The sequence below is a fragment of the Pseudophryne corroboree genome, chromosome 4 (assembly GCF_028390025.1).
Source record: "Pseudophryne corroboree isolate aPseCor3 chromosome 4, aPseCor3.hap2, whole genome shotgun sequence".
NCBI classification, from domain to species: domain Eukaryota; kingdom Metazoa; phylum Chordata; class Amphibia; order Anura; family Myobatrachidae; genus Pseudophryne; species Pseudophryne corroboree.
Window position 1 is genome coordinate 256721315 of NC_086447.1, and position 26878 is coordinate 256748192.

Below are 26878 nucleotides of genomic sequence, written 5' to 3' on the forward strand. Positions count from 1 at the left end.
AAATTGCTCTACAGTCATAGCCTCTACCACCTCTGATGGGAGGCTATTCCACTTATCCACTACACTTTCTGGGAAGTCATTTTTCCTCACATTTCCCCTGAACCTGCCTCCCTCCAGTTTCAGTGCTTGTCCTTGTGTTCTATTGCTTCTCTTCATTTGAAGGATGTTTCCCTCTTGGACTTTGTTAAAACTCTTGATATAGTTGAAAGTTTCTATCATGTCCCCCTTTCCCTTCTCTGCTCCAAACTTTACATATTGAGATTTTTTAGTCTTTACAGGTAAGGTTTATGATGTAGGCCATGCACCATTTTAGTTGCCCTTCTTTGTACAGTCTCAAATGTATTAAGTACTAGTAATGGAGACCGATCTAAGTTAATTGGGCCAATATATCAAGCATGTATAAGGGCTATTCCCTGTTCTCCCGATGTCTAGGTCAGCATAGCGGGGAACTACAATATACAGTATTGGTGATCCTCCATTTTCTAATTCCAACAAAAAAATTGGTTGGGATCAGCAAACCTGGGATTTATAACATGCTGTATTTCTATAATTCCCTGACAGATTGACGATCATCGATGCCCACAGAATGGCGTATAAAATCGGCTTCAGGAAACTGTCTCGCTGATATATAGCCCAGACACGTTTTATCTTCATTTGAACTCCTGCAAAGCAGTGGGGCTCATCTATAACAGTTTTAATGGGAATACATATGATATCCCGGCAGATGGGATGTCGGCTGTCTCTTTACCGACAGTGGCATCCCATCTGCCGGCAGAGAGTCCCCTAACTTACCTACGTATATAAAAGATAACTTACCTACATACTGTATATAATAGATAGATAATAACAAGGTAGTGTGAACATGGAATTTAAGTTCTGTCTGTAACAAATGGCACAAATTTTGTAAGATGATCCAAAATTATTGAAGATGTCACTTATTAATTAGGAATATCTGAGTATCTGGAGTTTCTGGTTTCCAGTGACATGAAAAATCACATTTGCATAAAACGTGTTCACTCCCAAAACAGGTGTGTCCACTTGTATATGGAATGTTTATGCCATGTGCCCTAACTTCTTAACAAATTAGGGATCAAATCTATCTGAGGACCATGGTTCTCAGATTTTGAAGAAATTTTATTTTGAGTTAGTGTCAATTAACAATACTGTACATTCCTAAAAATAGTTAAGCTAGGTATAGTCCAAGGCAGTAACTGAGCATTATATACACCTAGGAATCCATGTATCAAGCACTTATGGAGGAACGAAGGGCACATTTCCACTTTTCTTTCATATTTGCCATCAGAAGAACTTTTTAAGTTTATGTTCAGCATGGAGCATTACTGGAACAGTAGTTGTGGTGGAAAGAGGGTGGAATGTGTGATAATAATACTAATTATTATAATATTGACTGCAGCGCAACCTCTATCCTCCTCAGGCACCGAGCACATCCATTACAGTATCTCTGCTCTGTTTTTGAGCAAAGTGTTTTTATAGGTAATGCCTTAGAAAAGTATATAGGGTATCTCAATACAGGTTGAGTATCCCATATCCAAATATTCCGAAATACAGAATTTTTTGAGTGAGAGTGAGATAGTGAAACCTTTGTTTTCTGATGGCTTTGTTTAATGCACAAAGTTTTTTTAAAATATTGTCTAAAATTACCTTCAGGCTGTGTGTATAAGGTGTATATGAAACATAAATGCATTCTGTGCTTAGACTTGTGTCCCATCGCCATGATATCTCATTATAGTATGCAACTATTCCTAAATACGGAAAAATCCGATATCCAAAATACTTCTGGTCCTAAGCATTTTGGATAAGGGATACTCAACCTGTATTACATTTAGGGTTCCACATGTTTTCAATAAAAAGTATGCATTACATTAGTATTGCTTTTCTATGAAACAACATCATGCACATCGCACAACAATGAGTTATTGTATTAGCCTCACCTGAAGACACCTTTGTCCACAGTATGGTTGGTGCTGGATTTCCTGTGGCCTCACATGGAATAAAGGCATCTGAATTAGCAAGTACTGTGAAACTTGCAGCTCTACCTCCCACTATGCGAGGCTTTGAGCGGGTATTGTTGGAGGGGCTTTCTTCTATCCACTCTGCAGTTGTTTTCTTACCAATCTGGGGTGCTGTCGTAGAATTATACAGTGCAGGTTTCTTCAACACATGTGGAACATGTGCTATTATATGTACGTTTCTCTGGGGTGCTTTTGGAACAGGATGAATTTCAACATTAGAAGGAGACATCTTCTTTTCAGATACACGCTGAGGTCGGGCTGTGCTTGGGATTATTAGGGGTGATGGATCAGTCACACTGCCGATGACCACTGATTGTGGGGAAGGTGTGCTAGTTATTGTGTCTGTCTTGTATGATGAGTATGTCTTTGCTTTATGTGTAGTGGTAAATTCCTGCCTAAAGGGGTTATTTCTGCTTAGTGCTTGGTCAGATGTGTCTATGTAATTATCATCAGATGTTTCTAGATACAGAGTTGTAAGTGTATCTATGCCATTCATTATAGTTGATGGGTGTAAGGATAGTTTAGGAGCCTTTGATGTATTGCTCCAGAAATGTTTTTTCGCAGTAGTTAGAGGAATATCATTTTCTGAACTGAACAATCTTGTCGGTGCTGCTGTAACAGTATTACCTATGAGGTTAGGTCTTGGAGCAGTGGTATGAGCATTGGTTGTTTTCTCCGGATAAGTAGATGAGGTGCCGAAAAGATTTTTTTTTCGTGGTCTTTTCCTTCTGAGGAATCGGTGTCTTCCTACACTATGAGTAGTTGCAGGTGCCAATGGGTTTAGTGTTGTAGACTTAAAACTAAAGTCTTCTGAAGTAGTTTCAGCAATTGTACTCGCTAAGTAAGTTGCAGTCTTTGCAGTATTGGAACTGGTTGGATTAATTACAGTTATGGCAGTACTTGGACTGGTTGGATAAATTACTGTTGGTGCTACTTTAGCACTGATTGGATAAATGCCTATTGGGGCAGCTTTGGCACTCGTTGGATAAATGGCAGTTGTTGCTGCTTTGGCATTACTTGGCGCTTTGGCATTGGTTGGTAAAACTGTAGTAGCTGTTGTTTTAGCACTGGTCTGTTGAATCACAGATGTTGCTAATTGAACAGTAGTGGGTGTGGCTTTAGCACTAGTTGGGTAATTTACAGTTATTGCTTTAGCACTCATTGGATTACTATGTATTGTGCTCTCTGTCATTCCTAAAGGTGTGTTAGTATTTGCCTTTAGATTGCTATGTGTAGGCAGAGTTGATACAACCATGGTAGTAGAACCTTTACTAACTGCTGAGTGTGGAAGTGGAGGAAGTGGAGTAGTAATTGCAAATGTCAACTGGGATTTTTTTCTAAGCTTCATAAGTATTTCCCTTTGTATTATCGGATTGTTACCAAACAATCTATGCCATGGAATTTTTCTTCTAATTATTTTGGACACAGGCCGAGGTTTGAGGGTGGATTGAGCAGAAGTGGATCTTAATGATTCATCTGTTGTAGTTGCCTGAATTGTTGTTGGATTCTGCATTGTCACATCTTGTGTATGTCTGAAACCCATCTGGATTTTATCCGAAGCAGACATCCCTACTGAGCTGAAATGAGGAATTCTCTGTGTTGCAGAATGGGAAGATGTGATATAAGTATTTATTGTTGCTTCAGTATTATCAATGCTTTTGAAACTTGTAGCCACCTGAGCTGTCTCTCTTTTGTCCAAAGTCTCTGGAGTTGTTATAGTAGACTGTCGAGTTGATAATGGAACATAAGTACTTGAAGGTATAGTGCTGAATAAAAGCTGTTCATCTTTGCTAATCTCAGAAACTGTGGTTTGAGCCGTTTTGGTCTCACTATTGTCTAGTTTTCCAAATTTAAATTGATGAGCTCTTAAATTTGGAATACGATCAGGCCTTATAATCCGTCTTCTTCCGTTAAATTTTCTGCGGCCAAAACGCCTTAGTGTTGGCACCTGTTGAGTAACATCTTTCACTATCTGAATCTGTTGATGGGTAATGATGGTAGAGCCAGCTAGCATCCCTGGTGAAATTATTTTTTGAGTGCTGTGAAAGTATATGGGTCCAATGTCAGTTTGTGAAAGGAACAATTTAGTGCTTGACTTTGTTGAAGAATCGATACTAACAATATTTCCTTCTTCTACATCATCTCTTGTTACTGAATATTGTGGAATCTTTGTGCTGTGAGTAGAAACTTTATTTTCAGAATCTAGCAAATTTTGTGATCCATGTTCGGATGTAGATGTGGGTAAGTTGTATTTTCCAGAAGTTGTTGGTAAGTTACTGAGAACATAATTACCAGTGACTGTTTGTGGAGTAAATAAAATGTTTGGTTGAGACAGTTTTCTTTTAGTGCTCGGTGTAGCAACTGATATTTCTAAGTTTGAAATACCTGTTAGTGTGAATTGTTTAGAAGAAGCCATGGTATTTGTGATCTCCATATGTGCAACTGGTGTTGGAACTTCTTCCTTGGGAGCAGTAAACAGTGAACTTCCGGATGTTGGATTCATTGATGGAGGAGAGAGTTCTTCAAAAGGTTTTGGTTTACTAAGAATACTCTGAGCTATTATGTGAAGTTGACTAGATGTGGTTAGTGTATGTGAAGAAACATTGTGTGGTGTAGCAGAACAATCATAAGATGCTGTTGTTGGGTTAGTGATGGCATTTGGAGGGGTACTACTGATAAAGCTAGTTTCTGATGGTGGGTCAGTAATAACATCTTCAGATAGACTGTTAAAATAACCAGAAGTAGTAACAGGGTTGTTGATGTCAAATTGAGTAGTAACTTGCAGCTCATTTTCTATAGTTGCTGGATCTGTAAAGTAATTGTGGGTTGTATAATCAAAATCAGCAATTACAGTTGTTGATTTGGTTGTAATGTCTGGTATTGTAGCATAACGAGGACTACTGGTAACAGTTGGACTGGTAATGACAACTTGTGGGGTTGCAGTTAATGACTTAGGGGCAGTGGTAAAGTTATTACTATCAGATTTGATTCTACCAGATATGGTATATGCAGATTTCAGGATAGGGTTGCTAGTTACATCTCTGGATGTTAAGTACTGTCCACCCGTAGGCAATGGTGGTTCTGGAATTGTTGTTTTTAAGATGCTTAGATTGTTTGGTTTCTGACTACTATAGTTGAGTGTTGAATGTGGCAAATTTTCGGAATAATCTGGACTTGTTATGGTGAATAAAAACTTTGATGTTGTTATTTTTGGATTGCTCACTGTAGCCATTTCTAACCTATCTTTGTCAATGCTCTTTTCAGATGTTACTGCAGATATTGCATTTGTAGTCCATAAAGGTGTATTCGAGACAGTGACTGCAGGCACTGTAGGTATTGTATGTAACTTTGTTACAGATGAATATTTTTCGGATATTATTAAGAAATTTTCATCCACTGGAAGTAGCTCTTCACCAGATGGTTCTTCTACCTCTCCAGAGACCCTTTCTACTTCACTTTCTTCCTTGGCTGAACTTTTAGTGCCTTGGGTTGATATGATATTGTTAATTGAGTTCTGTTTTGTTTTTTGCAAGATCTCTGTCCAGCGTTGGGGATCAATTCTTGTGCTTTTAGAAAACTGCCTCCGATGTCCCCTTAGTCGCTGGTTTATTCTATTTCTTCTTAGAACTCCTGTGTTTACATTTTCCTGACCACCAGGTTTGGTGGCCTTGTGTATAAGTGGAAGTCTTTTATGTGCAATGGCTTTTCCAGTCACAGAGCGGTTGCGTTCTTTTATGTCTTCATTGCCTGATCCTTCATAATTTCTATCCTCCATTTGATCTTGCTGTATTTTTTTATTAAGGATGGTTATTTTTCTATCTTTCACCAATACTTTGTGTGTCAGCATGTCCAGGCCATAATGATTAGCTGCTAAGCATCTGAAATGTCCTTGCTCTCTCTGAGCTATGTTTTGAATTTTTAATGTTCCATTGGAGAAAATGAATTTGTTCCTTGATGTCTCATGTAGCACAGAGTGATCTGGTAGTATCCAGCTCACAGATGCATCAGGAACTCCTTTTGAACCGCATGGGAGATAGAGCACATCTCCACTATTAACCGAAAGTTCAGCTCCATTAAGATTTACTTCCTCTACATCAGTACTTACCACAGTTATTCTAAATGTAAGCACATCTGCATCCACATTATTTGTAGCAATACAATGATAAACTCCACTATCATAACTATCAGCTGCTTTTAAAACAAACTTTCCATTTTCTTTAATTGTTATCCTTCCCTCTTTGCTCATATATGGAGCACTAATCTTACTTCCATCAGGAAGAAGCCATTCAATGTTTGGTACTGGTTCACCCACAACTTGACAGTCCATCGCCACAGTTCCTCCAATAGTTGCAGTATACTCTGTCTGTGTACTGTTGCTCTTGAGAATCATAACCCAGTTGTTTTGAGTAGGATTTTCAACAAATTTTGGAATTGTGACAAAGATATCTGTCAAGTAACGGATATGTAGTGTGCTGAGGGTTGTAGCTGTCCTGTCCAGTTGTAATGTCACCAAGTCCTGCATCAGCCAGTTTGGTTCCGCTCTAAGTTCTGCTTCAATGTCAGTGAATGTGTCATCGCCAGAACCCACTTGCTTGTATTTGTAACTGATGAACGGTGTCTTTGTAAGCAAGAGGTCTCGCTTGAGTTTCATTGGGGAATCACTGTACATCGCTAATATGCCCCATAACTTCTGAATATAATCATAATCTATGTTACATATTAGAAAGGAGGAAAATGTAGTTCTCATTATTGTGTATTCTTCCTTTATATCTAGCATGATCTGTGACAATTTGGTTGGTCTCTGGACACTACATTCCAAGTTGGCTTCATTCCCAGACTGGTCTGTCATATTTAGGATGAGAGATCCCACTGGTGTCACAAAGTCTTTGGCTGATACAGCAGTGAAGCTGCTTTCCTCTGGAATGCTCACATTTTTTACCTTGAAGATGTTGTCTATTGTTGGCTTCACACAAGCAAGATCTTGAGATGATATTTCATCTAGTGACTTTCCTTTATTCCTTTCCGGGCTTGAGCAAAGTGGGCATTGTTGTCCTGAACGATCTCTTTTGCATTTGATTAAGTCTAGGGAAAGAAACACATAAAAATTTTTTTTAAAGAGTAGCTTAATATATTATTTATTTAACAGAAATAACTTCTCAAGTCTATAACATGACTTTTACTTCATGTGTCCTGCAACAAATGCCAGCCCCATATTCCAGAAAGTGGCTTACAGTAAGCATCTTTTCCTTTATGTTTCTGTTGATGCAACAGTCCTGATGTGTTGGACCAGTAAAAGTACTAGATAAACAAGATGATTGAACTGTGCTTCATACAGAGGTGTGATGACACAACATTCTTCCTGCAACAATTTGACATTAGCCTTGCATCCCTACTCCTTCCACTATCTGTCAGGGGGCAGGAGGCATCAAGCGTCATGTGCATTCCACCACTCAGCGCAAGCTTAGTGGCATTTAGTAATACCATATGCTTGAGAAAAAAAAATCACACACGATTTCTCATCTCCAGATAAGAGCTGCCCTTTGCAATACAAGGACTTCTGGATTTATGACCTGAGAATCCTTCTGGGCACGCATCAGATAAACACGTGTGCCGCAGGGGGTACTGGGAGGGATCCAATTGAATCCCTTTCAGTACTGATTGTGAAAAGAACCCATAGTTTTGATTAGGCACGCCATCTACAGATGGCATTGCCTACTGGGTCCAAGCTCCGGAATGTATTGCATTATGTAGTTTGGTGCATATGAAAAATGCAGCTAAACCTCCAAAAATTGCAGTTTCAGAAGTTTACTTTTGATGCATTCCAACCAGGATGCATCCTAGCTTGCCACAGTTGCCCTTCTGATGCCATGATATAGTAATTCCCCTATCCTCAAGTGTCTCACACATGAGGAGCACTCTCCTAACTTATTAGCTGTAACAAACTAGGTGCATATGGCCGGGCAAGTTATGATGATTGAGTACAATAAGGTGCTTAGACCTAGGCATCAGCTTTCTTTGCAAATCAAGTTAGTACAGTAGAATAGAATAATTCTGATTTGTATCTACTATACAGCATATTGGGATGTTCTGCCACACATGACACTGACATTATCATCGGTATAGTAATACAGTACAAGCACATAGTCCATTGTTCATAATCCCGAACAGCATGACCTGTACATTGTTACCAGGGCCGGTTGTAGCCCTTTTTGTGACCCGGGCGGGAAATAGGGGCGTGGCTTCATACAGGGGGTGTGGTCAGCTACGCCCCCCTGTACAATAGAGTAGCGCCGCTGAAATGCTGTGCGGTGCGCGATGACGTCATCGCGCACCGCACAGCAAAGGTCCTCTCCACGAAGGGAAACTAGACGCGTAGCGTCTAGTTCCCTTCACAGCGGGACCAGCGGGGGACACAGCGGGCAGCGGGTGGCACTGCAGTAGCGGATCTTGCCATGGTGCGGGGCCCTCCGGATGGCGCCTGCGTCCTCCGGAAGGCGGCGCCCCTGGCAAAAGTCCTGCTTGCCCATGGCAAGATCCGCTACTGATTGTTACCCAAATCCTGCATGTGTCTGTCTCAGTCCCTGCTTATCAGTTTGTGATTCTGTTAGGTATATATGGGATAATGTGTTACAATGAAAGCATCAATAATATTTTGTTACTTAAAAGTGTATACATGTAGATTATAATCATATATGTACATACTTACCTACTCTCCCGGAAGCTGCGGGATGCTCCCGTTTTTTGGGGTGGCCCCCCGCACCCCCGGAAGAGTGGGCAGGTCTCCCACATCCTGCTCGCACCCTAGTGAGAGGGTCCGTCGGGTGGAGAAGGGGTTAAAATGTCGCAAATTGCGTCATTTTAGCCCTGCCCCCTTCCTGCGGACCAGTGAATCGCGCCATTTCCCGATGTAGGGGCGGGGCTTAGTGATGTCACAGTCCGCCCCCGCCCCCCGAAGACACCTGCAGCGTCTCCTCTCCGGGCTTCTCCCGGAGAGGAGAAATACAATGTCGGTAAGTATGCATATGTATTAAAGGACATAAACTGAGAACAAAATACCTTTAGATTTCTGCCCCAGTTCTGTGAGCCACTGCAGGTTACAGTCGCAGGACCAGAAGTTCCCATACAGGTAAAGCCCTTCCAATTCATTCAAGTAGAAGAACATTTCTTTAGGCAGGAATGATAACTGGTTGTCAGACAGATAGATGTGTTTTATGGATGATGTCTTAAATATCTGTATGTAACGCAGAGTAACAAAAGTGTCGGCGTGCAGCTGCCGTATTGCGTTTCCTTCTAAGTGCACCAGTTTCAGAGATGTGAGTCCGTAGAAGGATTCTGGAGCCAGGAATTCCAGTTTGTTGTGATCCATGTGCAGCCTGACCATGTTCTTTAGACCACTGAATGTGTTCTTGTGGAGAGTTTTCATTTTATTGTAGCTCATTTTCAGTACCTAGAGAATGTGACATACACGTACAGTAACAGGGAAACATAATTTAAATGTGTTATTTGACTTACTTGGCTTCTGCTAGGAAAGAGTAAAGTAAAAAGGAGCACTAGACAGGTTTTTCTAGATGTCAATCGGCTCAGACCTGGAACAGTACATCACGGACTCCAGAGCAAAACTTGGTTCAGGACTTGGCAGCGCCACTTTAGCCCTAGTAATATTAGGATTCAGCTCATTGAGCCATAACAATGCCCCCATTGCAGCTAACATTGTGGCATTTTGTCTGAAAAGCGAAGTGCTTGGTGATTTCTCTTACGTCCTAGAGGATGCTGGGGACTCCGTAAGGACCATGGGGTTTAGAGTCTATACTATAGACGGGCTCCGCAGGAGACATGGGCAATCTAAAGACTTTAGTATAGAATGGGTGTGCACTGGCTCCTCCCTCTATGCCCCTCCTCCAGACCTCAGTTAGATCCTGTGCCCAGAGGCGACTGGATGCACTGCAGGGGAGCTCTCCTGAGTTTCTCTGAAAATGACTTTTGTTAGGTTTTTTATTTTCAGGGAGCACTGCTGGCAACAGGCTCCCTGCATCGTGGGACTGAGGGGAGAGAAGCAGACCTACTTAAATGATAGGCTCTGCTTCTTAGGCTACTGGACACCATTAGCTCCAGAGGGAGTCGGAACGCAGGTCTCACCCTCGCCGTTCGTCCCGGAGCCGCGCCGCCGTCCTCCTCACAGAGCCGGAAGGTAGAAGCCGGGTGAGTATGAGAAGAAAGAAGACTTCAAAGGCGGCAGAAGACTTCATGAGCTTCACTGAGGTAACGCGCATCGGTAACGCTGCGTGCCATTGCTCCCACACAGATCACACACAACAGGCACTGTACGGGTGCAGGGCGCAGGGGGGGCGCCCTGGGCAACATTATTAACCTCAAGGGACACTGGCATATAAAATAGATACTGCAGTGGCAGTATATTAATAAAACCCCGCCAGTATAAATAATTTGAGCGGGACCGAAGCCCGCCGGTGAGGGGGCGGGGCTTGATCCTTCCAGCACTAACCAGCGCCATTTTCTCCACAGCACACTGCAGAAGCTGGCTCCCCGGACTCTCCCCTGCTGAACACGGTTACAGAGGGCATAAAAGAGGGGGGCACATGTAATTGGCGCAGTGAAGTGTATTTATATATATATTTCTATAAAAGCGCTGTACTACTGGGATTTTATTCCAGTCCGGTGGCGCTGGGTGTGTGCTGGCATACTCTCTCTCTGTCTCTCCAAAGGGCCTTATTGGGGGAACTATCTCCATATAGATATATCCCTGAGTGTGTGGGGGTGTCGGTACGTGTGTGTCGGCATGTCTGAAGCGGAAGGCTCATCTAAGGAGGAGGTGGAGCAGATGATTGTGGTGTCTCCGTCGGCAACGCCGACACCTGATTGGTTGGACATGTGGTGTGTTTTAAATGCAAATGTGACTTTATTACATAAAAGATTGGACAAAGCAGAGTCCAGGGAAAAAGCAGGGAGTCAATCCATGGCTTTAAAAACGTCCCCTATCCCAAATAGCAGACACTGATACCGACACGGATTCTGACTCCATTGTCGACTACGATGATGCAAGGTTACACCCAAGGGTGGCCAAAAGTATTCATTATATGATTATTGCAATAAAAGATGTTTTGCATATCACAGATGTCCCCTCTGTCCCTGACACGAGGGTACACATGTTTAAGGAAAAGAACCCTGAGGTAACATTTCCCCCATCTCATGAGCTGAACGCATTATTTGAAAAAGCTTGGGAAACTCCAGACAAAAGACTGCAGATTCCCAAAAGAATTCTTATGGCGGATCCTTTCCCTGCACAGGACAGGGTACGGTGGGAATCCTCGCCCAGGGTGGACAAGGCTTTAACACGCTTATCCAAGAAGGTGGCGCTACTGACTCCAATACACATACGGGTGCTTTGCTCAGACCGGCAATAGCATCGGCTTGGGTTTGTAGCGCGGTAGCAGACTGGACAGATACCTTGTCAGCTGATATTGATACCCTAGAGAGGGATACCAAATTGTTGAACTTAGGTCACATCAAAGACGCAGTCTTATATATGAGAGACGCTCAGAGAGACGTCGGGCTACTAGATTCAAGGGCCAACGCCATGGCGATCTCGGCTAGGTGAGCACTGTGGACCCGCCAATGGACGGGTGATGCCGACTCATAGAGGCATATGGAAGTTTTACCTTACAAGGGTGAGGTTGTATTTGGGGAAGGTCTCGCGGACCTGGTTTCCACAGCTACCGCGGGTAAATTTTCTTTTTTGCCTTATGTTCCCCCACAGCAAAAGAAAACACCACAGTATCAAATGCAGTCCTTTCGGCCGCATAAGTACAGAAGAGGTCGGGGCTCTTCCTTCCTCGCCAGAGGTAAGGGTAGAGGGAAAAGAATGCCTGCTACGGCCAGTTCCCAGGAACAGAAGTCCTCCCCGGCTTCTACTAAATCCACCGCAGGACGCTGGGGCTCCACTGAAGGAGTCCGCACCGGTGGGGGCACGTCTTCGACTCTTCAGCCACGTCTGGGGTCAGTAGGACGTGGATCCTTGGGCGATGGAAATAGTATCCCAAGGCTACAAGCTGGAATTCGAAGACGTGCCTCCTCGCCGATTCTTCAAATCGGCTTTACCAGCTTCTCCCCCAGAGAGGGAGATAGTTTTAGCTGCAATTCAAAAGCTGTGTCAACAGCAAGTGATTATCAAGGTTCCCCTTATACATCAGGGAAAAGGGTGCTATTCAACCCTATTTGTGGTCCCGAAACCGGATGGCTCGGTCAGACCCATTCTAAATGTAAAATCCCTGAACCTGTACTTAAAGAGGTTCAAGTTCAAGATGGAATCGCTCAGGTCAGTTATCTCCAGCCTGGAAGGGGGGGATTTTAGGGTGTCACTAGACATAAAGGATGCATACCTTCACGTACCCATATATCCTCCTCATCAGGCATACCTGAGATTCGCTGTACAGGACTGTCATTACCAGTTTCATGTTCACCAAGGTAATGGCGGAAATGATGGTGCTCCTGCGCAGGCAGGGAGTCACAATTATCCCGTACTTGGACGATCTCCTGATAAAAGCGAGATCAAAGGAACAGTTGCAGAAAAGCGTGTCGCTCTCCCTGAGAGTACTACAACAACATGGCTGGATTCTAAATCTACCAAAGTCACAGTTGGTTCCAATGACTCGGCTGTCTTTCTTAGGCATGATTCTGGACACAGAACAAAAGAGGGTTTTTCTCCCGATGGAAAAAGCCCAGGAACTGCAGAACATGGTCAGAGACCTGTTAAAACCGAAAAGAGTGTCAGTCTATCAATGCACTCAAGTACTGGGGAAAATGGTGGCGACCTACGAGGCCATCCCCTTCGTCAGGTTTCATGCGAGGACTTTTCAGTGGGACTTTCTGGACAAGTGGTCCGGGTCCCACCTTCAAATTCATCAGAAAATAACCCTGTCCCCAGGGCCAGGGTGTCTCTCCTGTGGTGGCTGCAGAGTGCTCACCTTCTAGAGGGTCGCAGGTTCGGCATTCAGGACTGGGGTCTGGTGACCACGGACGCGAGCCTCCGAGGATGGGGAGCAGTCACACAATGAAGGAATTTTCAGGGACTGTGGTCAAGCCAGGAGGCTTGTCTACTTATCAACATACTGGAATTGAGGGCCATATACAACGGCCTACGACAAGCGGAGAATATTCTTCGCGACCTACCGGTTCTGATTCAATCAGACAACGTCACAGCCGTGGCTCATGTAAACCGCCAAAGCGGGACAAGGAGCAGAGTGGCAATGGCGGAAGCCACCAGGATTTTGCGCTTGGCAGAAAATCACGTAAGCACTCTGTCAGCAGTATTCATTCCGGGAGTGGACAACTGGGAAGCAGACTTCTTCAGCAGACACGATCTCCATCCAGGAGGTGGGGACTTCATCAAGAAGTTTTTGCAGAAATAACAAGTCTTTGGGGACTTCCTCAAATAGACATGATGGCGTCATGCCTCAACAAGAAGCTTCGGAGGTATTGTGCCAGGTCAAGGGACCCTCAGGCAGTAGCGGTGGACACCCTGGTGACACCATGGGTGTTTCAGTAGGTCTATGTGTTCCCTCCTCTTCCTCTCATCTCAAAAATATTGACAATCATAAGACGAAAAAGAGTGCAGACAATACTCATTGTTCCAGATTGGCCTCGAAGGGCCTGGTATTCAGATCTTCAGGAACTGCTCACAGAAGATCCTTGGCCTCTACCTCTCAGGGAGGACCTGTTGCATCAGGGGCCCTGCGTGTTCCAAGACTTACCCCGGTTATGAATGACGGCATGGCGGTTGAACACCGAATCCTAGCTGGGAAGGGTATTCCGGAAGAAGTCATCCCTACTCTGATAAAGGCTAGGAAGGAGGTGACGGCGAAACATTATCACTGTATCTGGAGGAAGTAGGTTTCTTGGTGTGAAGCCAAGAATGCTCCTACAGAAGATTTCCATTTGGGGCGGTTTCTCCACTTTCTACAGACAGGAGTGAATATGGGCCTAAAGTTAGGCTCCATTAAGGTACAGATTTCGTCCCTATCTATATTCTTCCAGAAAGAATTGGCTTCTCTCCCAGAAGTCCAGACTTTTGTAAAGGGAGTGCTACACATCCAGCCCCCTTTTGTGCCCCCAGTGGCACCATGGGACCTTAACGGGGTGTTACAGTTCCTAAAATCTCACTGGTTTGAGCCTCTTCAAACGGTTGAGTTAAAGTTTCTCACTTGGAGGGTGGTCATGTTGTTGGCCTTGGCATCTGCAAGGCGGTTGTCCGAATTGGCGGCCTTGTCTCATAAGAGCCCCTATCTCATTTTCCAAGTGGATAGTGCAGAGTTGAGGACTCGTCCTCAATTTTTACCTAAGGTGGTGTCATCGTTTCATATGAACCAACCTATTGTGGTGCCTGTGGCTACGGGAGACTTGGAGGATTCCAAATCCCTTGATGTAGTCAGGGCCTTAAAGATTTACGTAGCCAGGATGGCTCCGATTAGGAAAACAGAAGCTCTGTTTGTCCTGTATGCGGCCAACAAGGTTGGCGCTCCTGCTTCTAAGCAGACTATTGCTCGCTGGATCTGTAATATGATTCAGCAGGCTCATTCTACGGCTGGATTGCCGGTACCAAATTCGGTAAACGCCCATTCCACTAGGAAGGTGGGCTCTTCTTGGGCGGCTGCCCGAGGAGTCTCGGCTTTACAGCTTTGCCGAGCGGCTACTTGGTTGGGTTCAAACACTTTTGCAAAAGTGAGAATAATATAGTCCTGACCCTGCCCTGCTCCACTTGTCCACATGTCCGTGGTTAAGTGGACATTGTCTACCACAGCAGGTGCCGGGCTCCCGGCGCCGGTATGCTGGTCGCCGGGAGCCCGAGCGCCGGCATACCGTACGACACCCCTCTATGTACCCCGTCTGTGTCACCCCTGTCTGTCTACCCCTCCCCTTTAGAATGTAAGCACTCACGAGTAAGGCCCTCTTCCCTCATGTGCTTATCCTTTCTTACGTTAATAATCTTCAACTGCACCAAATCCAGCTGTCTTCTGCCATCTGATACTTATTCCAGTGTCATCTGCTGATGTACCTATGTTTATTTACCCTGTACTTGTCCTATATTGTCTTATACTGTAAGACACTGTTTTCCTGTTTTGATGATTTGTTGATGTACTCCGTAATTGGGCGCTGCGGAACCCTTGTGGAACCATATAAATAAAGGATAATAATAATAATAATGTATTATGAGAGCCGTGTCAAACGCTGCACTCACCCTGGCACGGCAGCCCTGTCCCCAATCCCATTAAAGGATAAAAAGTGATTAAGCCCTCTACCCTATGTGAGTAACATTTGTAGGGAAAGCCAACTTACACTGTTTACGTGTGGTGAGGGAAGCAGATATAAAGTGGTCTGTGTGCAAATTACCACAGGATTCTGGAGAGCTGTAGAAGTGTGTCTTTACTCTTTACTAGCTGCAGCCATGCTGAACAATTGTGGCAGAGGTACTTCCTGTATGACAAGTGGATGGCAATGATGCAACTTCCACCAATCACATACAGCATATATCTACAGCAGGTGCCTGACTGAGGGCTTCAGTAATGCTGCAGTCAGATAATCACTCACCCTCCGGCTGCCATCCACTATGATCCCCGGCAGGTCATGTTTGGCTGGGTGTATCTGACATGATTTGATCAGACTGCTGGCAGTGACTTCTATAAGTTAGGTATCCTGGGGGCCAGCACAAGTCTTGATCTAACAATGTACTTGACATCTCCTTTTTGTACATTTAAATAATGCAAATTATTATTCTATAGCCTCAGCAATTAATGTGCATTTTTGTTTTCAAACTTACTTTGTTACACTTTATTTTCTGTTATAATTATTTTTGCTTTATTTTATATTATATTCCTTACCTGCAATGAAGATAAGTCCTGGAAGGCACTTTCATGGATTGTCTGGATCTCATTGCTATGTAACATCAGCAGCTCTAGCTTCCGCAGGCCAGAGAAGTCGCTCTCTGTCAGACTGCTTAGGCTGTTGTACCTGTACGTAGGTGGAGATGTGTAAAGAGCCATAGGAATAGAAATCACAGATACAATAGGCTTGATGTATATAGCAGACACAGTATGTGTAAGAAAAATGATGAACATCGCTAGTTTGGAATATAGTACATAGGAAATAAATGTACTTCTCTCCCAGTAGGATGAGATCATCTATAAAAGATTCCTCTGAGAGATCTCTTGCCTAGAAAATCACTTCATACGTTTTCTGGGAAATCGCATACACTACATGTTTTACAAGTGTTCAATTCTCTCACTGGACTTCTGCCTTCAATTTGTTTATGATCTTATATTATATAGAATATCCAAGGTATTCGCCATTTAGGACTCTACCAATACTGCTGGGGTGCCCTCCAAGAGTTTTACACAAGCACAGTGGTTCCCATAAAGTGAAGTATGAACCTCCCCATGATGGAAGGAAGAGGTGGCACTCTCTGGCCTTGGCAAAACATCTATGTATTATTAGTGATGAGCGGGTTCGGTTTCTCGGAAACCGAACCCCCCCGAACTTCAGCCTTTTTACGCAGGTCCGAGGCAGGTTCGAACCTTCCCGCCTTGCTCGGCTAACCCGAGCGCGCCCGAACGCCATCATCCCGCTGTCGGATTCTCGCGAGATTTGGATTCTATATAAGAAGCCGCGCGTCGCCGCCATTTTCACACATGCATTGAGATTGATAGGGAGAGGACGTGGCTGGCGTCCTCTACGTTTAGTTATAGAGCCTTAGAGTTAGTTGATCTGATTGATTGCTACTGCTTAGCTTATTGTGGGGAGGATTGGGGAGCAGCTGTTAGGACTCAGGAGGAGTACAGTGCAGAGTTTTGCTAGTTTTTTTTTTATCCGTTCTCTGCCTGAAAAAAACGCTCCATACCATATCTGTGCTCAGCCTTAGTGTGCTGCATGATATATCTGACTGTGCTGAGTGCTCACACTGCTTAATTGTGGGGGTGACTGGGGAGCAGCTATAGCAGGAGTACAGTGCAGAGTTTTGCTGACAGTGACCACCAGTATACGTTTGTCTGCCTGAAAAACACTCCTGTGGTGTCTTTTTTTCTTTATACTATAAACGCAGTCTGCTGACAGTGTCCACCAGGTCCATTATACTGTATATAGCAGTACGGTAGGCCACTGCTGTACCTACCTCTGTGTCGTCACTCGTCGTCATACATAAAGTATACTAGTATATCCATCCATCTACATTGTATACCTGTGGTGTCTTTTTTTTTTATACTATAAACGCAGTCTGCTGACAGTGTCCACCAGGTCCATTATACTGTATATAGCAGTACGGTAGGCCACTGCTGTACCTACCTCTGTGTCGTCACTCGTCATCATACATAAAGTATACTAGTAGTATATCCATCCATATACATTGTATACCTGTGGTGTCTTTTTTTCTTTTATACTATAAACGCAGTCTGCTGACAGTGTCCACCAGGTCCATTATACTGTATATAGCAGTACGGTAGGCCACTGCTGTACCTACCTCTGTGTCGTCACTCGTCGTCATACATAAAGTATACTAGTAGTATATCCATCCATCTACATTGTATACCTGTGGTGTCTTTTTTTCTTTATACTATAAACGCAGTCTGCTGACAGTGTCCACCAGGTCCATTATACTGTATATAGCAGTACGGTAGGCCACTGCTGTACCTACCTCTGTGTCGTCACTCGCTGTCATACATAAAGTATACTAGTATATCCATCCATCTACATTGTATACCTGTGGTGTCTTTTTTTTTAATACTATAAACGCAGTCTGCTGACAGTGTCCACCAGGTCCATTATACTGTATATAGCAGTACGGTAGGCCACTGCTGTACCTACCTCTGTGTCGTCACTCATCGTCATACATAAAGTATACTAGCAGTATATCCATCCATCTACATTGTATACCTGTGGTGTCTTTTTTTCTTTATACTATAAACGCAGTCTACTGACAGTGTCCACCAGGTCCATTATACTGTATATAGCAGTACGGTAGGCCACTGCTGTACCTACCTCTGTGTCGTCACTCGTCGTCATACATAAAGTAAAAAAAGGACTCCAAAATCTAAAATAAAATTGTCGGAGGAGAAGCGTAAACTTGCCAATATGCCATTTACCACACGGAGTGGCAAGGAACAGCTTAGGCCCTGGCCTATGTTCATGGCTAGTGGTTCAGCTTCACATGAGGATGGAAGCACTTAGCCTCTCGCTAGAAAAATGAAAAGACTTAAGCTGGCAAAAGCACAAGAACTGTGCGTTCTTCGAAATCACAAATCCCCAAGGAGAGTCCAATTGTGTCGGTTGCGATGCCTGACCTTCCCAACACTGGACGGGAAGAGCTTGCGCCTTCCACCATTTGCACGCCCCCTGCAAGTGCTGGAAGGAGCACCCGCAGTCCAGTTCCTGATAGTCAAATTGAAGATGTCAGTGTTGAAGTACACCAGGATGAGGAGGATATGGGTGTTGCTGGCGCTGGGGAGGAAATTGACAAGGAGGATTCTGATGGTGAGGTGGTTTGTTTAAGTCAGGCACCCGGGGAGACACCTGTTGTCCGTGGGAAGAATATGGCCATTGACATGCCTGGTCAAAATACAAAAAAAATCAGCTCTTCGGTGTGGAATTATTTCAACACAAATGCGGACAACAGGTGTCAAGCCATGTGTTGCCTTTGTCAAGCTGTAATAAGTAGGGGTTAGGACGTTAACCACCTCGGAACATCCTCCCTTGTACGTCGCCTGCAGCGCATTCATCATAAGTCAGTGACAAGTTCAAAAACTTTGGGCGACAGCGGAAGCAGTCCACTGACCAGTAAATCCCTTCCTCTTGTAACCAAGCTCACGCAAACCACACCACCAACTCCCTCAGTGTCAATTTCCTCCTTACCCAGGAAAGCCAATAGTCCTGCAGGCCATGTCACTGGCAAGTCTGACGAGTCCTCTCCTGCCTGGGATTCCTCCGATGCATCCTTGAGTGTAACGCCTACTGCTGCTGGCGCTGCTGTTGTTGCTGCTGGGAGTCGATCGGCATCCCAGAGGGGAAGTCGGAAGACCACTTGTACTACTTCCAGTAAGCTATTGACTGTCCAACAGTCCTTTGCGAGGAAGATGAAATATCACAGCAGTCATCCTGCTGCAAAGCGGATAACTGAGGCCTTGGCAGCCTGGGCGGTGAGAAACGTGGTTCCGGTATCCATCGTTACTTCAGAGCCAACTATAGACTTGATTGAGGTACTGTGACCCCGGTACCAAATACCATCTAGGTTCCATTTCTCTAGGCAGGCGATACCGAAAATGTACACAGACCTCAGAAAAAGAGTCACCAGTGTCCTAAAAAATGCAGTTGTACCCAATGTCCACTTAACCACGGACATGTGGACAAGTGGAGCAGGGCAGACTCAGGACTACATGACTGTGACAGCCCACTGGGTAGATGTATTGCCTCCCGCTGCAAGAACAGCAGCGGCGGCACCAGTAGCAGCATCTCGCAAACGCCAACTCGTTCCTAGGCAGGCTACGCTTTGTATCACTGCTTTCCAGAATACGCACACAGCTGAAAACCTCTTACGGCAACTGAGGAAGATCATCGCAGAATGGCTTACCCCAATTGGACTCTCCTGGGGATTTGTGGCATCGGACAACGCCAGCAATATTGTGCGTGCATTACATCTGGGCAAATTCCAGCACGTCCCATGTTTTGCACATACCTTGAATTTGGTGGTGCAGAATTATTTAAAAAACGACAGGGACGTGCAAGAGATGCTGTCGGTGGCCAGAAGAATTGCGGGCCACTTTCGGCGTACAGGCACCGTGTACAGAAGACTGGAGCACCACCAAAACCGCCTGAACCTGCCCTGCCATCATCTGAAGCAAGAGGTGGTAACGAGGTGGAATTCAACCCTCTATATGCTTCAGAGGATGGAGGAGCAGCAAAAGGCCATTCAAGCCTATACATCTGCCCACGATATAGGCAAAGGAGGTGGAATGCACCTGTCTCAAGCGCAGTGGAGAATGATTTCAACGTTGTGCAAGGTTCTGCAACCTTTTGAACTTGCCACACGTGAAGTCAGTTCAGACACTGCCAGCCTGAGTCAGGTCATTCCCCTCATCAGGCTTTTGCAGAAGAAGCTGGAGACATTGAAGGAGGAGCTAAAACAGAGCGATTCCGCTAGGCATGTGGGACTTGTGGATGGAGCCCTTCATTCGCTTAACCAGGATTCACGGGTGTTCAATCTGTTGAAATCAGAGCACTACATTTTGGCCACCGTGCTCGATCCTAGATTTAAAACCTACGTTGTATCTCTCTTTCCGGCAGACACAAGTCTGCAGGGGTTCAAAGACCTGCTGGTGAGAAAATTGTCAAGTCAAGCGGAACGTGACCCGTCAACAGCTCCTCCTTCACATTCTCCCGCAACTGGGGGTGCGAGGAAAAGGCTAAGAATTCCCGAGCCCACCCGCTGGCGGTGATGCAGGGCAGTCTGGAGCGAGTGCTGACATCTGGTCCGGACTGAAGGACCTGCCAACGATTACTGACATGTCGTCTACTGTCACTGCATATGATTCTGTCACCATTGAAAGAATGGTGGAGGATTATATGAGTGACCGCATCCAAGTAGGCACGTCAGACAGTCCGTACGTATACTGGCAGGAAAAAGAGGCAATTTGGAGGCCCTTGCAGAAACTGGCTTTAATCTACCTAAGTTGCCCTCCCTCCAGTGTGTACTCCGAAAGAGTGTTTAGTGCCGCCGCTCACCTTGTCAGCAATCGGCGTACGAGGTTACTTTCAGAAAATGTGGAGAAGATGATGTTCATTAAAATTAATTATAATCAATTCCTCCGTGGAGACATTCACCAGCAGCAATTGCCTCCAGAAAGTACACGGGGACCTGAGATGGTGGATTCCAGTGGGGACGAATTAATAATCTGTGAGGAGGGGGATGTACACAGTGAAAGGGGTAATGAATTGGACGATGATGATGAGGTGGACATCTTGCCTCCGTAGAGCCAGTTTGTGCAAGGAGAGATTGATTGCTTCTTTTTTGGTGGGGGCCCAAACCAACCAGTCATTTCAGTCACAGTCGTGTGGCAGACCCTGTCGCTGAAATGATGGGTTCATTAAAGTGTGCATGTCCTGTTTATACAACATAAGGGTGGGTGGGAGGGCCCAAGGACAATTCCATCTTGCACCTCTTTTTTCTTTCATTTTTCTTTGCGTCATGTGCTGTTTGGGGAGTATTTTTTTGAAGGGCCATCCTGCGTGACACTGCAGTGCCACTCCTAGATGGGCCAGGTGTTTGTGTCGGCCACTTGGGTCGCTTATCTTAGTCACACAGCTACCTCATTGCGCCTCTTTTTTTCTTTGCGTCATGTGCTGTTTGGGGAGTATTTTTTTGAAGGGCCATCCTGTGTGACACTGCAGTGCCACTCCTAGATGGGCCAGGTGTTTGTGTCGGCCACTTGGGTCGCTTATCTTAGTCACACAGCTACCTCATTGCACCTCTTTTTTTCTTTGCGTCATGTGCTGTTTGGGGAGTATTTTTTTGAATGGCCATCCTGCGTGACACTGCAGTGCCACTCCTAGATGGGCCAGGTGTTTGTGTTGGCCACTTGGGTCGCTTAGCTTAGCCATCCAGCGACCTCGGTGCAAATTTTAGGACTAAAAATAATATTGTGAGGTGTGAGGTGTTCAGAATAGACTGAAAATTAGTGGAAATTATGGTTATTGAGGTTAATAATACTATGGGATCAAAATGACCCCCAAATTCTATGATTTAAGCTGTTTTTTAGGGTTTTTTGAAAAAAACACCCGAATCCAAAACACACCCGAATCCGACAAAAAAATTTCGGTGAGGTTTTGCCAAAACGCGTTCGAACCCAAAACACGGCCGCGGAACCGAACCCAAAACCAAAACACAAAACCCGAAAAATTTCCGGTGCACATCACTATGTATTATACAAACAAGAGGCATAGGTGGACCAGCGTTTCAAGAGCATAGAGAGGCTTTTTTTCAAGGTACTATATAGTACATTGGATTTTTGCCAAGACCGGTGAGTGCTGCTTCTTGATTTCATCATGAGGAGGTTCATATACAGTATATAGATATAAAATATATATTAGAGATGAGCGCCGGAAATTTTTCGGGTTTTGTGTTTTGGTTTTGGGTTCGGTTCCGCGGCCGTGTTTTGGGTTCGACCGCGTTTTGGCAAAACCTCACCGAATTTTTTTTGTCGGATTCGGGTGTGTTTTGGATTCGGGTGTTTTTTTTTAAAAAACCCTAAAAAACAGCTTAAATCATAGAATTTGGGGGTCATTTTGATCCCAAAGTATTATTAACCTCAAAAGCCATAATTTACACTCATTTTCAGTCTATTCTGAATACCTCACACCTCACAATATTATTTTTAGTCCTAAAATTTGCACCGAGGTCGCTGTGTGAGTAAGATAAGCGACCCTAGTGGCTGACACAAACACCGGGCCCATCTAGGAGTGGCACTGCAGTGTCACGCAGGATGTCCCTTCCAAAAAACCCTCCCCAAACAGCACATGACGCAAAGAAAAAAAGAGGCGCAATGAGGTAGCTGACTGTGTGAGTAAGATAAGCGACCCTAGTGGCCGACACAAACACCGGGCCCATCTAGGAGTGGCACTGCAGTGTCACGCAGGATGTCCCTTCCAAAAAACCCTCCCCAAACAGCACATGACGCAAAGAAAAAAAGAGGCGCAATGAGGTAGCTGACTGTGTGAGTAAGATAAGCGACCCTAGTGGCCGACACAAACACCGGGCCCATCTAGGAGTGGCACTGCAGTGTCACGCAGGATGGCCCTTCCGAAAAAAAACCCTCCCCAAACAGCACATGACGCAAAGAAAAAAAGAGGCGCAATGAGGTAGCTGACTGTGTGAGTAAGATAAGCGACCCTAGTGGCCGACACAAACACCGGGCCCATCTAGGAGTGGCACTGCAGTGTCACGCAGGATGGCCCTTCCAAAAAACCCTCCCCAAACAGCACATGACGCAAAGAAAAAAAGAGGCGCAATGAGGTAGCTGACTGTGTGAGTAAGATAAGCGACCCTAGTGGCCGACACAAACACCGGGCCCATCTAGAAACCCTCCCCAAACAGCACATGACGCAAAGAAAAAAAGAGGCGCAATGAGGTAGCTGACTGTGTGAGTAAGATAAGCGACCCTAGTGGCCGACACAAACACCGGGCCCATCTAGGAGTGGCACTGCAGTGTCACGCAGGATGGCCCTTCCAAAAAACCCTCCCCAAACAGCACATGACGCAAAGAAAAAAAGAGGCGCAATGAGGTAGCTGACTGTGTGAGTAAGATAAGCGACCCTAGTGGCCGACACAAACACCGGGCCCATCTAGGAGTGGCACTGCAGTGTCACGCAGGATGGCCCTTCCAAAAAACCCTCCCCAAACAGCACATGACGCAAAGAAAAATAAAAGAAAAAAGAGGTGCAAGATGGAATTGTCCTTGGGCCCTCCCACCCACCCTTATGTTGTATAAACAGGACATGCACACTTTAACCAACCCATCATTTCAGTGACAGGGTCTGCCACACGACTGTGACCGATATGACGGGTTGGTTTGGACCCCCCCCAAAAAAGAAGCAATTAATCTCTCCTTGCACAAACTGGCTCTAGAGAGGCAAGATGTCCACCTCATCATCATCCTCCGATATATCACCGTGTACATCCCCCTCCTCACAGATTATCAATTCGTCCCCACTGGAATCCACCATCTCAGCTCCCTGTGTACTTTGTGGAGGCAATTGCTGCTGGTCAATGTCTCCGCGGAGGAATTGATTATAATTCATTTTAATGAACATCATCTTCTCCACATTTTCTGGATGTAACCTCGTACGCCGATTGCTGACAAGGTGAGCGGCGGCACTAAACACTCTTTCGGAGTACACACTTGTGGGAGGGCAACTTAGGTAGAATAAAGCCAGTTTGTGCAAGGGCCTCCAAATTGCCTCTTTTTCCTGCCAGTATAAGTACGGACTGTGTGACGTGCCTACTTGGATGCGGTCACTCATATAATCCTCCACCATTCTTTCAATGTTGAGAGAATCATATGCAGTGACAGTAGACGACATGTCCGTAATCGTTGTCAGGTCCTTCAGTCCGGACCAGATGTCAGCATCAGCAGTCGCTCCAGACTGCCCTGCATCACCGCCAGCGGGTGGGCTCGGAATTCTGAGCCTTTTCCTCGCACCCCCAGTTGCGGGAGAATGTGAAGGAGGAGATGTTGACAGGTCGCGTTCCGCTTGACTTGACAATTTTCTCACCAGCAGGTCTTTCAACCCCAGCAGACTTGTGTCTGCCGGAAAGAGAGATCCAAGGTAGGTTTTAAATCTAGGATCGAGCACGGTGGCCAAAATGTAGTGCTCTGATTTCAACAGATTGACCACCCGTGAATCCTTGTTAAGCGAATTAAGGGCTCCATCCACAAGTCCCACATGCCTAGCGGAATCGCTCCGTGTTAGCTCCTCCTTCAATGTCTCCAGCTTCTTCTGCAAAAGCCTGATGAGGGGAATGACCTGACTCAGGCTGGCAGTGTCTGAACTGACTTCACGTGTGGCAAGTTCAAAGGGCATCAGAACCTTGCACAACGTTGAAATCATTCTCCACTGCACTTGAGACAGGTGCATTCCACCTCCTATATCGTGCTCAATTGTATAGGCTTGAATGGCCTTTTGCTGCTCCTCCAACCTCTGAAGCATATAGAGGGTTGAATTCCACCTCGTTACCACTTCTTGCTTCAGATGATGGCAGGGCAGGTTCAGTTGTTTTTGGTGGTGCTCCAGTCTTCTGTACGTGGTGCCTGTACGCCGAAAGTGTCCCGCAATTCTTCTGGCCACCGACAGCATCTCTTGCACGCCCCTGTCGTTTTTTTAAAAATTCTGCACCACCAAATTCAAGGTATGTGCAAAACATGGGACGTGCTGGAATTTGCCCATATTTAATGCACACACAATATTGCTGGCGTTGTCCGATGCCACAAATCCACAGGAGAATCCAATTGGGGTAAGCCATTCTGCGATGATCTTCCTCAGTTGCCGTAAGAGGTTTTTAGCTGTGTGCGTATTCTGGAAATCGGTGATACAAAGCGTAGCCTGCCTAGGAAAGAGTTGGCGTTTGCGAGATGCTGCTACTGGTGCCGCCGCTGCTGTTCTTGCGGCGGGAGTCCATACATCTACCCAGTGGGCTGTCACAGTCATATAGTCCTGACCCTGCCCTGCTCCACTTGTCCACATGTCCGTGGTTAAGTGGACATTGGGTACAACTGCATTTTTTAGGACACTGGTGAGTCTTTTTCTGACGTCCGTGTACATTCTCGGTATCGCCTGCCTACAGAAGTGGAACCTAGATGGTATTTGGTAACGGGGGCACACTGCCTCAATAAATTGTCTAGTTCCCTGTGAACTAACGGCGGATACCGGACGCACGTCTAACACCAACATAGTTGTCAAGGCCTCAGTTATCCGCTTTGCAGCAGGATGACTGCTGTGATATTTCATCTTCCTCGCAAAGGACTGTTGGACAGTCAATTGCTTACTGGAAGTAGTACAAGTGGGCTTACGACTTCCCCTCTGGGATGACCATCGACTCCCAGCAGCAACAACAGCAGCGCCAGCAGCAGTAGGCGTTACACGCAAGGATGCATCGGAGGAATCCCAGGCAGGAGAGGACTCGTCAGAATTGCCAGTGACATGGCCTGCAGGACTATTGGCATTCCTGGGGAAGGAGGAAATTGACACTGAGGGAGTTGGTGGGGTGGTTTGCGTGAGCTTGGTTACAAGAGGAAGGGATTTACTGGTCAGTGGACTGCTTCCGCTGTCGCCCAAAGTTTTTGAACTTGTCACTGACTTATTATGAATGCGCTGCAGGTGACGTATAAGGGAGGATGTTCCGAGGTGGTTAACGTCCTTACCCCTACTTATTACAGCTTGACAAAGGGAACACACGGCTTGACAAATGTTGTCCGCATTTCTGGTGAAATACTTCCACACCGAAGAGCTGATTTTTTTGGTATTTTCACCAGGCATGTCAACGGCCATATTCCTCCCACGGACAACAGGTGTCTCCCCGGGTGCCTGACTTAAACAAACCACCTCACCATCAGAATCCTCCTGGTCAATTTCCTCCCCAGCGCCAGCAACACCCATATCCTCCTCATCCTGGTGTACTTCAACACTGACATCTTCAATCTGACTATCAGGAACTGGACTGCGGGTGCTCCTTCCAGCACTTGCAGGGGGCGTGCAAATGGTGGAAGGCGCATGCTCTTCACGTCCAGTGTTGGGAAGGTCAGGCATCGCAACCGACACAATTGGACTCTCCTTGTGGATTTGGGATTTCGAAGAACGCACAGTTCTTTGCGGTGCTTTTGCCAGCTTGAGTCTTTTCAGTTTTCTAGCGAGAGGCTGAGTGCTTCCATCCTCATGTGAAGCTGAACCACTAGCCATGAACATAGGCCAGGGCCTCAGCCGTTCCTTGCCACTCCGTGTGGTAAATGGCATATTGGCAAGTTTACGCTTCTCCTCCGACAATTTTATTTTAGGTTTTGGAGTCCTTTTTTTACTGATATTTGGTGTTTTGGATCTGACATGCTCTGTACTATGACATTGGGCATCGGCCTTGGCAGACGACGTTGCTGGCATTTCATCGTCTCGGCCATGACTAGTGGCAGCAGCTTCAGCACGAGGTGGAAGTGGATCTTGATCTTTCCCTAATTTTGGAACCTCAACATTTTTGTTCTCCATATTTTAATAGGCACAACTAAAAGGCACCTCAGGTAAACAATGGAGAT

At 45.5% G+C, this 26878-nt stretch overlaps 1 protein-coding gene across 1 annotated transcript in view; it reads right to left on the reverse strand.

Moving 5' to 3' along the window:
- IGSF10 (immunoglobulin superfamily member 10) overlaps window positions 1–26878 on the reverse strand; it is an 80872-nt gene that overhangs the window by 31484 nt on the left and 22510 nt on the right. The window contains exons 3-5 of the mRNA XM_063916076.1: window positions 15923–16052; window positions 9090–9480; window positions 1953–7115 (exon numbers count right to left, since the gene is read on the reverse strand). Coding sequence (XP_063772146.1) covers window positions 1953–7115; window positions 9090–9480; window positions 15923–16052 — 5684 coding nt within the window. The remainder of the gene's footprint in view (window positions 1–1952; window positions 7116–9089; window positions 9481–15922; window positions 16053–26878) is intronic.